Source organism: Corapipo altera, unplaced genomic scaffold, assembly GCF_003945725.1.
Source record: "Corapipo altera isolate COAL_440 unplaced genomic scaffold, ASM394572v1 274, whole genome shotgun sequence".
In the NCBI taxonomy this organism is placed as follows: Eukaryota; Metazoa; Chordata; class Aves; order Passeriformes; family Pipridae; genus Corapipo; species Corapipo altera.
The window spans coordinates 331,341-346,298 of NW_020885042.1; the positions used below are offsets into that span (position 1 = coordinate 331,341).

The 14,958-nt window shown below is 46.4% G+C and overlaps 1 protein-coding gene across 6 annotated transcripts in view; it reads right to left on the reverse strand.

Moving 5' to 3' along the window:
* The window catches only part of ANTXR2 (ANTXR cell adhesion molecule 2), an 81,839-nt gene that overhangs the window by 40,596 nt on the left and 26,285 nt on the right, over positions 1-14,958 (reverse strand). For all 6 annotated transcript variants that reach the window (XM_027668544.1, XM_027668543.1, XM_027668546.1 and 3 more), the window contains exon 10: positions 12,866-12,935. In XM_027668544.1, the coding sequence (XP_027524345.1) occupies positions 12,866-12,935 (70 nt within the window). The remainder of the gene's footprint in view (positions 1-12,865; positions 12,936-14,958) is intronic.

The following is a 14,958-nucleotide window of genomic DNA, read 5'->3' on the forward strand; positions in this document are numbered from 1 at the left end:
TGCTTTTTATTGTTTTTAATTCCAGTGTTTTGCTTTGGCACTGCAATGAGGAATGCTGAGGGAAATTCCAGCATGAAGATTCTGCTCAGGTTTGGCCAAACACTCCCCTGATTGCAAGGCAAGAGTGTTTCCTGCCTTCCCTGGGGGAGAGCAGGACCCCCCTGTCGAGTGGCTCACACACTCCTGCAGCCTCCCTACTGGCCCTGTGTGCCCTGGCAGCCTCCTGAGTCCTGCCTGGAATGTCACTAGTGAGGAATCAGGCTGTCTTTGCTACGAAATGGAGCAAAACAAAAACCTGCAACACATCTGGATAAAACACGTAACCCACGCTAAAGAAAAGGATCGTTCCCAGGTAACTTGGGGATCTTGACAAGTCCTTAAGCTCGCTGGGATGTATGAAAAATTGGGTATAATAGCAAAGATTTCCAAGTGGACTAGAGCCCATGATTGCACCTTAGTGTTTGGTACACAGGGCTGGGATACATAATTGTTAATAATTATAATACATAATATCTGGGATTGCATTTCCCAGCTCCAGTGCCATGTGCCACCCTGTGCCTGCAGCTGTTTGTCCCCCAGCTCCCGCTGTCAGCGCGCTGACAGATCCCAGGGAGCAGGCTCACTGAGCAATGAGCTCCAGCACAGGCACACTGCGGGAGAACAGCCCGCTGCCCGACCCACTCCTGTCCTGATACACCGCTGCAGGGATGAGCCACTGGAGATGTCACTGGAGTTGATCATACCCGCTCAGTTCTGGAAGCCACAGAGTGAACTCACACAGATAATTACCTCATCTTCAAAAGGATGAACCTGTCAACACACAAAAGCACTCCTTCCCTGAGACTGTCATGGCTGTAGGGGATACCAAACGTGTTCTTTCATTTCTTCAGCAGCCACCTGTTTGCTGGGCTGTGTGTACTTGCCATTCATACAAACACTGCCCTTTAAACCAGAATCCCAGAAGGAAGTGTCCTGTTTCTGCTGCTCATTCACACACAGCCCAGAGACAGACACAGACACAAACACCTCTAGTGTTTACCAGCAACTGTCCACGTGTGTGAGGCTTTTAGCTCAGCACTCTGCAGAAACTGCAAATATTTTGAGAAGAAAACAATATGCAGCAGCCATGCCATTTCCTGGGCCTTTCAGTTCCCACTGGTGACAGTCAGTGTTGTCTGAGGGCTGCATCCCTTCAGCAGAGCTCAGAGCAGCCAGGTCACCAGGGAACGTTCCTGTCCCTGAAGCCAGGCAGCCCTCGGGAACAGTCCTGGTTCTCCAAGGAAGGGTTGGGCTGTACTAGTTTTGTACCAGCACAGAACCCAGCTGAGGGCTGAGCTCTGGAAAGCCCTGGAAAGCTCTGGGAAGCTCCCACAGCTTCCCTCAGGACTTCCCAGATAAACCCCCAAGATTCGGGCAGTGTTCTGCAGCACCCCAGGAGCCCTCCCACTGCTGCCTGGCACCAAGGACATGCGGAGTCGAGCGGCTCCTCTCCATGTAGGCAGACACACAAGGCTGCAGGAGCCAGGCTCCAGGGAAAGGCAGCACAGCCTTTCTCACACCTCCTCAAAACCCCAACAGTGCCCAAAGCCAGCAGCTATTCAGGGCTTGGAGCCAGGACGCTCCTTCCCATCTTCTGCTCCCTTCAGACACAGCACTTGAGTGAAGTGGATTCAAAGAGCTGGCAAATGAGCACGAGTAATTACTGTGCTGTGCAGCACAAACCCTATTTCTCTGCCTCTACCTCAGCCCCAATGTGCACTTTTCCAGTGGTCTGTACTTCAAACCCATTTCACTGTACTAGGAAAAACTGGCTTTCATTTACAGTTCACAGCCCTTGCTCCATGTGGAAGGGATTTTCCTACCCTTTGTCCGTGCAGTGTTACTTCTTGGATGGGAATCAATCCTGGAAAACTTAGTCTGAAAAGCACTTTTTAAAAATGTTCTGATTTCTGACCAAAGGTAACCACAAGACTCTTGCAACTTTAAGCTGGCCCATCACCCGTTCTAATAGACAATTTACCAAAATATGTAACTCAAGGCAAACCAACAGTTGCAGTTCTTTCCTTCATGCCCACTGCTGGTTTATTGTGACAGCAGAGGGATGTGGCCCACTGCCATATGTCCCTGCAGCTCTGGGCTAAAGCCTCCCATTCCCTGTGAAATACAGCTGATATTTCCATCCACAGTAACCTATTTGCAAAGTATTCATTTGCTCCTTACTTTATAGGGAGCCACTAAAAGACTACCATTTTATGACCCATTAAAAAAATGAAAAAATTAAATACAATTGTGAAAGACATTTGCTGGAAGTAATACATAATTTACCTCCAATTTTCACGCACTGAAAATTAAACTGGCAACTGCTCAAAAAGTTACTAAAATTATGGTGACAAAGGTATTTCAGAATCAAGTGCCTGCATTAAAATAGCAAAAATGCTGTACATAATAGGAGGGAAAAAAAAGGTCTATGTATTTAATGGACGCTCTCCCTTCCAAGCCCTGCCTTTGGATTACTGGATAGCTTAACTGTGTGGGCTCCATTTGACCAATGTCACTTTGAAACCCTTGGCACTGCTTGCTGGGGCACAACTAATATTCAGCCCTCCCTTCTCTCCAGCCCAAGCAGAGAGCCTAAGGCCAGTTGCATAAGGCAGGGAAAATTCCCCTGGAGCAGGGCTGCAGCCCTGCCTGCCACGTTCAGTGCGGTCCCACTGCGCCACAGGCCGGCTGTGCCTGGGGAGCACTGGGACCAGTTTACTCCAGTCGATGGGAACTGTGCTGGAGACAGGACATGACCTGCAGTTGGGATAAATGGTCAGAGGTGTTTTCTTCCCACCAGTCACACAGACATAAAAAGGAGAACTGAGTATTCCCTGAGGACAGCAAAACCTGCTAATCATGGAAATCATTATGGCATTTGGGGATTCTGGTAAAGAATTAGTATAAACTCTTCCCCTAGTCTGTCCTGGTGTAGCTTAGCACTTATACAAATTCAGATTATGGTTCTTTAGGATGCTGTCCTGTTAACTTCAGAACCCTTTATCTTTCCCAGCCACATGTGCAATGTACTGGCCGTCTGGGCTTAGCTTTCCATGGGAATGGACACAAGTGCAGAGAGAGAGCCAAAATTTCACTGCTGGGAAATGCTAGGGAATGTGAGAGAACTAGAAGCTAGCGAGGAATTAGCTCTGATCTCATGGAATGACAGGAACCTGCAATAAGAGGGTATGAAATGTCATTATTATGTTAAATTAGACTATTAATTCAGCTCGGGATCCTATGGCCACCGCATAATGTGCAGCACTTAGTTCTGCTCACGTGCTCTTCGCTAACGCTCTGGGAACACTGTGTGCCCTAGGAGGGACGTGAAGGACTGTGCCAGAAATTACTACTGATCCTAACACCACAGCCATATGGCTGAGGGGGCAGTTAGCCTATACAATTCATTGAGGATGTTTCCATCTGTGAATAGTTCCCATTATAACCTAATTGTGTCAAACTAAATGCATTTCTAAAATATTTTCAGAAGTTAACATTTATAACAGATATTAAGCCTAATCCAGCCCTATTTTTGATTTCCCCCCACCTGTGCTTATCTCTCTGGCTATTTTGGAGGGGAGAAGTTGTCCCGTGTGAGTACCAGGGATTGGGAACCATACTGTTTTTTATTTTTGTTGGAACAAAATGCTTGTGTAGGGATAAAATAGACAGTGCTGAAATGCCCAATCGCAGTGAGTTTGCAAAGGAAGGAATAAGTGCAGGTGGAAGCAGTTGTGATCCACGGCAGCTCCCTGCCCAGTGCTGCAGGGGAAGCACAGCTGTTTGCAATGAAGGATAATGCCAATATCCCGTCAATGGGTGCATTAGCCATGGGCACTTCTGTGATGGGGATGTATTGCATTCACCTGAGCACAGAGGCTCTACAGTGGGGAAAAGAACAGGTAAATAGGTTAAAACAACCTGGCCTGGAGCTGGCATCCCGCCAATTGGGGAGCAGCAGGAAGTCAAAAGGGGGAAGTGCAGCTTGCTGCCTTTTGTGCTGGGAATGGCTGCAGTTTGTGTCAGAGAGCTGCCTGGCTGCTGGGTGACAGTGAAGCTGGAAGAGGGCTGAGGAAGCCTGGAGTTCATCCTGGGGACTAGAACCTCCTCCCGCAGCAGTAGGAGCCTGCTTGCTCTCCTTCCCAAGGTACAGTTGGGTTCTGTTGTGGTTTTGCTTTTTCATAGTAGTGACCAGTGCTACATGGAGTGGGAAGTACCTCATTCAACATGCTGCCTCTTAGGGCAATCCAATCAAATCCTCATTTTAATTGCTCCCCTTGTCTCTGCATATGCTTTCTCCAAGTGATATGTAGTTACCATATAGGTTTTAGACTAAGGATGAGACATAGAAAATTGGTCCTTAGAACCACACTTGAATAGTGACACCAGCTGCTGAGCTCTTGAGTGGCTCAGTACTCTGCACAAGCACTGCCCGTTACATTAATGACAAATTCAGCTCTGTGGCCAAATGACACTCCTGCTTTCATAGCCACAAAGGCCATGCTAAGGCTAGTTAGTGAACAGCACCACAGAAAGAGCTTGGTGTCACTTAGTTGGAAAGAGGACAGAAATGCTCTACACACCCACAAAATATTAATCCATTCCTGAGTGACCATGAAAACTACAGGAGACTGAGCTGCACTTTACAAATACCCTTTCAAAGGCACTGCTTGGTGCTTGCAACAAGTTTCCTAAAATGTTACCACTCTCAGCAGAGGAAGGAAGTGACAAAATAAAAATAACAGTAAGGCTAAGCCATAGCAAACAACAGTAAATATGTCCTCCTCTGGTTTTCGACTACTCATTTCTGTGTTACAAGGGAACTCAACTAAGCTCCCCACAACCTTTCTCAGCGCTCATTAAGGCAGGTAAAGAGAAGTTCTATTCAATTTAATGAACCTGACTAAGTTCTGGACCTGCTTGTCTGAACAGGTCATTCTGTCTTTGTACCTCTGTGTGCTGGAAATCACATGTGTTTGTAGATTTGAGTATTTGCGTGCGGCTTCTGTGGAGACACCTGGGGTGGCTTTGAAGAGCATCTTTTAAATGTGGGTTTGGACTTGACAGAATCACAGAATCGACCAGGTTGGAAAATACCTATGAGATCATCAAGAGATGTGTTTCGGCTGTGCTGGGCTGTTCTGCCAACACTGAGACAGTAAGACATGAAAATGGGTGCTGGTCAGGTGTCATTAAGAGCTCGTTGCCTGTTTGGTTTGAAGGCTTGCAGAGTTAGAGGGAAGCACAAGTGCACCACGATGACATGAGGTACTGATGCTGTGTGTGGAAACGTCAGTGTGTCAGCCTGAGCACTCCAGTGCCTCCTCTGAGAGCAGTAATGGTGCCGGATCGGCTCTCATGCTACTCAGATATTTATTTTGTATTTGCTTCAAGAATCAGGCCAATGTTTTTGAAAGCACATTTAACTATACCATATGCCTACTTAAATCATCTCTATCAAACAAGTTGTGGGTTGCTGCTCTGGTTCATTCTGCTCTGTTTTCCCTCCCTTCCCAATGTGTTTATGTATATTTATCCAATTTGCTCTGTTCCTCGTGCCAAATGGCAGGTCTGAGATCCTAGCTATGCAGGGGCAGCTGTGCTATTGTTGGTGCCTGACAAAAGAGGTCAAGGGCTGGGCCCACAGCTCTAGCTGTAATGACAGCTCATGTTGGACATGATGGCACAGGCACAGAGTTAATTGGGGTTCATGTGACTTCAGAAGTAGGAATAAATCTTAACTTGTCCTTTAGTAATAAAGAACTCAAGTCTCACTTTTAAGAAGCAATTTTTTTCTGCAAATTAGCCTCCTGCGAAATATCCTGCTGTCCTTATTTAATTTATTGACATAATTCCTCCCTCTGTCTGGAAAAAGAACCAACTTTAAACAACCCCACCACAACAAGCCAAAACCTGAAAAACCAAATGATGGCCTAGTTGGAAGGAAAGGTTTCTCCTGTATGGAACTGATCCTAGCTGTTCTCACTTCTGAGACTGATGAGAGCCACCAGCTGTGCCAGCCTAGGAAGTTACTGCCCACAGAAAGGAGTATGCTACCCCAGGAGGATATTTCCCTCACAAGAAGGTTGTTCCAAGCCCAGCAGCTCCAGGCAGTGACACAGCAGGGAGAGATCGTTCCCAATGTCCTTTGTTCAGCAAGAGATTAATCTGGAGGGCTTGGGAATTCCACGCTCTGCCCCTTGGGTGGCCTGAGATTACTCCTTCCCCTGCTGCCTCGCAGAGCAGAAGCCAAGAGTGTGAAGGTGGTTACAGGGGTGCTTCTCAGACTGCCCATGGGTTTGAGGCAGACGAGGAGGGCAGGCACATGTCCTCAGCCCTGTTTGGGGAGCGTGCAGCTGCCATGAGGCCGCTGGCTCCGGCTGCGTCACCACCGCGCGGTTAATTATTTAAGAGAGAGCACCGGGGAAACATCACATCTGTCACCCACACGAAGGCACAACCTCCACTCAGGGCAGGACCAGATGTGTTTATTCGAAACATGTACTAACTAGCTACTTAATGGCTTAGAATTATTAGCCTGAAGTTAATTAGGCAAACATATTCAGCATCAGTCACCTTACAAAGCATGGCTTCTCCTTCCTCAGTGCCTTTATCAACCACGGGGAAAAGTAAAGATCCCAGAAAGGTGCAGCAGTAAGAAACGAATGTATGGGATGTGTTCCTGGTGTCCTCATGAACACTACAGTGCCCAGCTAAAGCCCTACCTGGGTGCCTCTCCGTGCTGCTGGAACACTGGCACAGGGGAGAAAGCGGGGGCTTGTTTATGGGCCTGTAGGTGTTGGGAAAGTAAAGGGAAATAGCAGTAGAAAAATTCATTTCTTGATGGTATAGTTAAGTGAAACTTGTAAATGCTGGCTTCCTGGCTCCTGCATGCAGTGGGTATGTCCCTGATGATGCAAGCACTTGCCTGACAACCTGCCAGCACAATGCCGGGACTGCTGCTGTCCAAGGGAACAGGCTCTGGTTCCCCAAGAGATGAGATTCAAAAGCAACTTTTTAGTTCCTGGCTCCCAGGTCTATGTCACAAGCAGCAGTGGATGCAGTAAAGGCAGAACAGGATCTATCTTTGGGCAGGGGGGACAGTCAGGATCTTTGGTTAGGAGCCTGCCATGACAACCATTCTGTAGAGCACCTTTCAGCTGATCTCCAAAGGGACCAGCTGTCTAGAAATCCAATGAGGTACTGTGGATGGAGCCACAATCCATTCATTTTCACTGTTTGCTGCCATGTGTCCATGATCTACCTCTTAAATCTGGTGCTGAGATTAGCAAAAATCACACTTGGAAACTGGAAAGCAAGATTCAAAGTACCCCTGCTTCCACTGTTACGGAAATAGCTTTCTCTCAGAAATCCAGAAATTGTAGAGCACGTAGAGCTGACTGTGAGGCATGTGTTTGCTCTTGGTACTGAAGGATTTTCCCAGGGAGGTGGGAACTGAGGGCAGCAGTGCCAATGACATGGATTCCCGGGCTTTCAGCTAGCTTTGGTTTTTGCCTACACAGCTGTTGTGAAGGATGTTCAAGGCCCCTAAAGCAGTGAGCAGGAACTTCTTGGTGCACCCTGTGAGCTGCCATGAACGCATTATAAACAGACTCCCCCAGTACCATCTAAACTGAGATTTTCCTGAGTTTGTCAGGAACCCGTTGGAAGCAAAGCACTGGGTTCACAAGTCTCCTCCAGTTGCCCAGAGTCCCAGGCTCCCCCAGCAGTCCGGACCTTCGCTTCCATCTAGTCCCTCCTGAGATGCCCTCAGAGCTGTGTGTAACTCAGAGCTTGTGACTGACTCCCATTGGCTCAGCCCTGCCAGCACAACAGCAGAGCAGCTAAACTTGTACTTCAGAGATTAAGATAATACCAAAACTTGGGCCAAACAATGAGGGAACTCTTGCCTGCAGTCAGGCTATCAGAGACTATGAAAATGGTATAACAAGGAAAATAAATGGGCCTTAGTTTTGCACTAACTCAAACAAAAACAGACGGAGGGCATGTAATGCAAACAAACATAAACAGCCAGAGTGTTAGTGACCATTACAGGGCTGATGTCCTGCTGGGGAGAAAACAAATGCTTTTCTAACAGTCAAAAAGAACGTGCACAAAATATTTTCATATGTAGAGAAGCTAAGGAACTTGCAAAAAGGAAACCACAAGGCTGCAATAGGTGGCTACACTGGTTCCTGACATAGGTTCTTTAAAGGCTGAAGGTGTTAAGATGATGGAGATGGGTTCTGCTGTCTTCTCTCATCTTTTTATTCCCAGGGGCTAAGGGCCAATATCTCACTTGTCAAGACAGGATCAAAAAGAAATTGATGACAAGCCCGAAAAAAAAAAAAACCAACAAATTAAAATCTAAAGCCCTGAGTGATGTGAGTCCAGACACCACCCAGTGCTGTGGGTGCTGGAGTTTCCCCTGAGCTGCCACCCCATTCACAAAGAAGTGCATAGGCAACAGAACAGCTGTTGGCAACGGGAGGAACAAAGACTTGAGTGACACGGGCTCCTCCTGTGAGGACTCTGGTTAATGGCCATATAATAGCATGTCTCAAGGTAGCATTTGCAGCTCAGGAACATAAAGCTGCACTTTTAGTCCTAGAGATCATTTTCCAATATGTTTTCTTTCTAGAACAAAAGCTCTTGCTTGTTCTTACAGCCATGAAATTCTGAGCTATTGATTCTCCAATTACTTGTGGACTCTGGTAAGCCTCGCTCAGTAAGGTTAGACTTTGCCTCAGTAATTCCTTCTTGGAATGTCTGGCAAGGAAGCACATTGAAAGGTACCACTAAACTTGTGAACTTATGCTGTTGGTGAGAGCTCTTACTGCTGGTAATACGTGGAAAAAAAAAAATCAGTGTGGTGATTGGTAACAGACCATCTCCTGCAGTGCTGTGTGCTTTGTGTCAAGTTAGCTGCTCCAGACTTCATCAGCTCCTTGGAAACTGCAGGCAACCAAGAATTTGGCAATACGAGAGTACTCATTTTCCTTCCTACCACCCAGAAAATAATTCCTATTAAATCTTTGCTCTTTAAGTGCCACCAGCTGTTTGTGTTGGACAGGATGTAGGAAGGGATAGATGGAAGCAGAAGCCAAGAGGATTTGAATAGAGGGTGAATAAGGTCATTAGCAGCAGTGTTCACTGTACCACCTTAGCATGCAAGCTGATCATAAATTCAAGGTACCTGTGAAAGAGGTTTCACTCAGGTTTAGGTTGGGATTTGTCCTTTTTGACTTTCTTATTCCTTAAGCTTCCAACCCCATGGAGAAGGACACTGCCCACTTCTGTCCTAGCAAGCCCTGAGTTTAAGTGCAGGATGCACAAAGATGGAAGCTGGCCAGCAGCACTGCAGCTGCATGAAAAAATAGACTACTGTAGTTCTCTGAACTATTTTAAGAACAATGACAATTCCTCAGCCTGTTGGTTCAGTTTGAATAATCCACTGCCTAGCCTAGATCCATCCCTTCCTGCCTGGTTTAGAGGACAGTCTGCACAAGATTAGATTGGATGTTTGCAGTGGGCATCAGCAAATCCAAAATGTTACCGTAATGTTCCAGTGAGAAATGAGAGTTTAAACAGACTGAGGTAGTTGAGTAGTAGTCACATAACTATTCACTACAAGCATTTCAGTAAAATAGTGTGGTGGTGTGCTACTTTAGCCAGTAATTACTGTCATCCACTCATCTAATCAAAGTGAATTTTGAAGCATTCAGGCAGTAAGAGAAATGCAGGTCTCGCTGCTTGGCCTGTCCATGGAAGGCAGTGGGGGTTTCACCTGGCTTACTGGAGCAGAAGCCAGCTGTGTTGGTGAAGCCAAGCCTGCAGACAGATCATTCTGAATGCAAACTCACAGGGCTTACAGCAAAATGGAGAGAACAAAAGTGAAGATAGCAAGGAATGTAAACTTTTAAAATGTCCCTGTTGATCCCGTACTAGTGTTCAAAGAAACAAGGCACAATGACTATAGAAACATGTACGATAACACAGAGGTCAAAGCCGTCTCTGGTTTGGTTTGATTCCCTTGAGCTGTGGCAGGACAGCAAAACCAAGTCTGAGCTACAAAGGGGAACCGATTTTCTCAAATATTCTACAAGACCTGAAAAATATGTGACTTGTAAATGGGCAGCACAGTAAAATCTGAGTCCTTTTCACTAACCAACTTGACTGTGTTGTTGCACCTGCCATCAGTGTGTAAGAGATGGCTCAAAGCAACTCAACCTGCGGTAGCCTCCTCACCTTCCCAAAAGGGTATGTGTACTTTCCCTTTCTGCTTTATTTCAATACCTTGTCACATGTTTTATAATTCACAGGTTGCTTGTGTGGAAATCATAAATAATTGTCAGCTGTTAGCTAACTGGGAGGCTTGTAAATGAGCTGGGTTTGTAAGCACACTGTGGCATTTAGTACTTCAGAAGTGGCAGTACAAGAAGGAATTTTAAATGGCCCAAGCAGCACAGCCATGTTGTCACCCAACCTAGGGATACCACATTCATCCGCTACAGAGGACTGTGGAAAAGCAGATTTTGAAAAGAATGCTTGGTTAAATCTACAGATGGCCCTTGGGAGACTCCTGACTCAATCCAGCCAGCAGCTGGGAATGAAGCAGAAGTACACCATGGCCAAAGTCCAGGAGAGCAGGGGCACACGGACCCAGTATCCTGGGTACTTAAGCATTTTATCTATTCCACGTGGCTTTGTACTGCTCTGCATGTGAAAACTGCTAATTCATCAGGCAAAAAGAAGTGTCTCCCATCAGAAAAAAATACAATGACCCCTGTTAAATGAGTCTTGATGGTTTCCCCAGAAACAAAGCTGCAGGTTTAAAAGCCACAAAGCTACCTTGGGCTGCTTGTGTTCTCTTAATTCCACTGAGAACACTAGAAAAGAGCAGAGCGGTTGTTGCTACATTAGTGACTAATATTAGCTCCACTACATGAGGAATTACTGGGAGATATCCAGCACTAGTCTGAGCTGTGCCAATGGGAAGTCAACAGTTCAAGTATGTACATATCTTTCATAGCTGTCAGTCTTCTGCACAGCAAACTGCTCAGCTCTGGGCCAAAGCTCCAGAGCTTCAATAGCAGGTTAGGAAACAATATTTCATGTGGTAACTTGAGAAAATAGACTTTCCTGTGAACCTGTACAACTCCAAGTGTATTGTGCTGAGGTGCTCTATCCACGTTGCAGTACCAGGGTGGCAGCTGTCTCGTTCAGTAACACTTCACAGCATAAGGAAAAATGCAGCACATGCAACTAACTTCCAATGCTTTAATTTATGCCAACATTGCATGCATTTCACATGCATTTGGCAGGACTGGCTGTTTACATACTCTGGGACTAACAGTGTGTAGAAAAGCATTTACAGCATCAGATTTGGGGGAGCTTAATACTGGACCTGGTTTGCAGCTGTTCATCTGTTGTTCCATGTTTCACATGGGGAGGAGGAGTTCTAACCCAACCGATTTATACTGTTCTGATGACAAAATTAGTTCTCTTACAACTGCAATGGTGCTGACTAGTTTTAGCCAAGCCAGCAGCTGTCCAGCTGTTGTGCTGCACAGCTGGCCCACCCCCACAGCCCAGCTCAGCTGGGCACTGCTGCTGCGCCGTGGGAGGTACAGGCTGGGCTCTGACACTCTGCTGCATGCAGGACAGGATGAGCGTGTCCCACAGCTATGGGAAAGGCCATGTGCACATTAGGAAACACACCAGCATTAAATGCCTTGTCAGTCCCTCCCTCTGCTCTCCGGGTAGCTCTGCTCCCCGGTTCTCCCACGGGCCATGACCCAGCTCTGGAGGCACTGCACTGAGCCACCCCGTCGGGGTCAAGCACTGAACTGTATTCCTCTACAGCTTTCCAACTTCCCTCCCCCAGCCTGCCATTTAATGCACAAACCAGATGTGTGTTTGGAGCTTTGCTATCCATCTTACAGCACAACTGAGGCAGTGGATTGCTGCTGAAGTCAGCAATGTACCTACAGAGAAGTCATCTGTACAATCTGCTTTGTTCTTCAACTGCTAGAATTACCACACAAAAATGCCAATGCAGAACTGCTGTGCTTCCTACTAGATTAGGATTAACCCATCCCAAATAACTCTGTGAGAGCAACTTCTTGCCAAATGGGGAGAAAGCCAACAGCCAAAGCCTCGGCCCTCCCACAGGGCAGTTTTCCTACTTCGGGTTAGCTCAGGGTCTCAGGAATCTGTGCAATAAAGTCAAAGTGATCAGAAGGGCCTGGGGCACGTCTGAGTTGGAGAGGAGGAGGGAAGGATTAGTTCTCCAAGGGCCAGAAGTAATGTGCAGCCCTGGCCAGTGACACTGAGAATAAGGCCAGCGCCGCGGTTTAGCCCCAGTGCTAAGGCTGTTAACTCAGAGCCTCGTTGGATCAGGACGTGTGGAGCAAGGGTACCCATCTTGACACATAATTTTAATAATAGCTTGTAAGTGTCAGTGATAATGTCATCTTTAACAGTGAGCCTAAAGAGGATCCAGAAGAGAGCATAATATGCCCTGTTAAAACAGCTAATCTGCATAAAACGTATGACAAGCCAGACCTTTTCAGTTTCATAAACTGGCTGAATATTCATTTTTAAGGCACTGTCCAAATCGGTTTGGTCACAGATAACTATTTAAAGCCCATTTCAAAGCTGGCATATACACCAGAGAAATAACATAAGAATGGGGGAAAACGCAACAATAACAACCCCCTGTGAAAGCAACGAAGATTGCCTCTAGCCAAACCCCTGACGTGAGCATCAGCGATAGCGGCGCCAACTCCGGCACAACATGGTATGACATTTGGTCAGTACTTACTGGCCACTTTTGTACAGGATCGGTGCAGGGCAGAGCAAAAAATCAGACTCCACTGTTTTAGGTTTTTCATCTGAAAAAAACAAATCACATGAGCTTACTATGCCGTGCTTAGATGAGGAGCTGCTGTGTGAACGTGCTGTGAGGTCCCTCCTTTCCTAATCTCCTTACTGGTCAGGTCGTGTCTGGAGCAGGCAGCAAGGCAGCCCAAGATAAGGAACATACAGCTTTAATGCCAGGTGAGCCCATGTTACAGGGTGTATTTTATTTAACTCAAATCAGCTCGTGCTCTTCTAGAGAGATCATTTCCTAGAACCAACACCATTTTCGTGGAGAATGAGAACATTATTAGGGGTTTCCTGGTAGCTGGAAGATGAAGGTTTGTTTCTAATTGGCTCCATCTGCATGTACAGCATTCTAGGACTGTTCTGTTAATTGTGACTGGAGTGTCTGTTTTTTTGGTGTTTCTTATGCTTTTGAATCTGTCATATGCAAATCTCTTACACTTATAAAGCACCTACTTGTCGAGCACCTGTGTCCAGCACAGTACTTTTATTCTGCACATGTGAGGAGGAGGGAGCTCTTTTACCTCATGTGTTTGATAAACTGGGGAAAATTCTCCTCCTGTGTGCAGAGCCATCCTCCCAAACTTTCCCACAGCAGGACTGGTAATTTCTGTACAGGGATTATGTCCTGATTACAGGGTGAGAGCAGATAAATGATCTGCCAGATCTGTGTGGAGATGACTGTCCTGCATTTTGGGAACAGGCAGACAGACAAGTAGTTCAGGGGCAGCTGAAGGAGGAGCTGTTGGCATAAATGAGTTTTTCTTATGTGCTATAATCTGCACTGACTGCTTGGCCTAGATTTGGGGCTAGTTGTGAGGTGGGGAAGAGGGATTAGCACATTGCCATATGTTTTTGTCTTAATGGTATGTTTCATAGATTATTTTTCTATCCCACAGCTCCATTTGGCAGGTTTCCTTTCTAGCATTTGGTCATGGTTCTTTATAAATGCAGAACAAGAAACATGCCAAATGCATCTTCTCAAAGCAGAGGCACTGGCACAGTGCGGGTGTGCTCAGAGGCTGGTCCCGAAGCGAGCCCAGGAGCTCAGGGAGGGGAACTCCAACGTGAGCACATCCTCACCTGATACCCTCTGCTGTGCCCTCAGGTGTGCCTCAGTCTTCTGGAGAGGAGAATGCAGTGACACGAGAATGATGGCCTTCTCTTGGGACTGTCTCCTTCCTCCTGCTACTGTTCCAAATGCCCTGCCTACCTTCCTGTCCACCCTGGCTTCACTGACCCCTTTTAGGCTTCCTCTGAGACAGAAGCACTTGGAGCCAGCACAGAGCTGTAGAGAATAAGATTGTGTATGGGGGAAGGACCACTTGAAATTCCTTTGTTTCCTTCCTGTGCAAATGTTTGCTGTTGTCCATTGCTAAAGGAGTGAACTGAGGGGAGATGTAGAAGGCCCTGGCAAGACCCCATAGAGCAGATTGTGTTTTTATAATCAATACATCACTGTGCCATTCCCCTCCCCTCGTGTGCTTCAGCACACCCCTTCCTGAAGCCAAGAAAAAACAAGCAGCCCAGAGCTGTAGTTGGCAATTCGCACATCAGATGCTAGTGAGTGTTTGTGGGCAATGGGAAACAGAGGTGACAATTGTAATGGAAACTGAAGCGAAATTTATACAAGCAGAACTGACTTGCACAGGCTGCCTGTACCCAGAACTACTGGGCTATCCTGTTATTCTGCCAAATTATTGTAGATATTTAACAGGCAGGAGGGATTGGCAGCCCATTCCAGTATATATGATATCCAGGGTAAAGACAAAAATGCACTGGAAACACAAGTTCAATTGGGTAGGAATTTAAGACAGGCTAATAGAGAAATCAGACTGTAGGGAAGGAAAAAATCAGTTGTACTTTTTCTACAAGTTCAGTTTTGGTTGCTTTCCAATCTGGCTGGCTTCTAAGGGATGCTGCTTAGAGCTAGAAGTTGGATGTACTTATCCTAGCCATCCACTTGAGTTTCTGGATATAAAAACCAAAGTCAGATAAAAGCCTACAGGAAAGTGCCTGTAAAAGGTACCA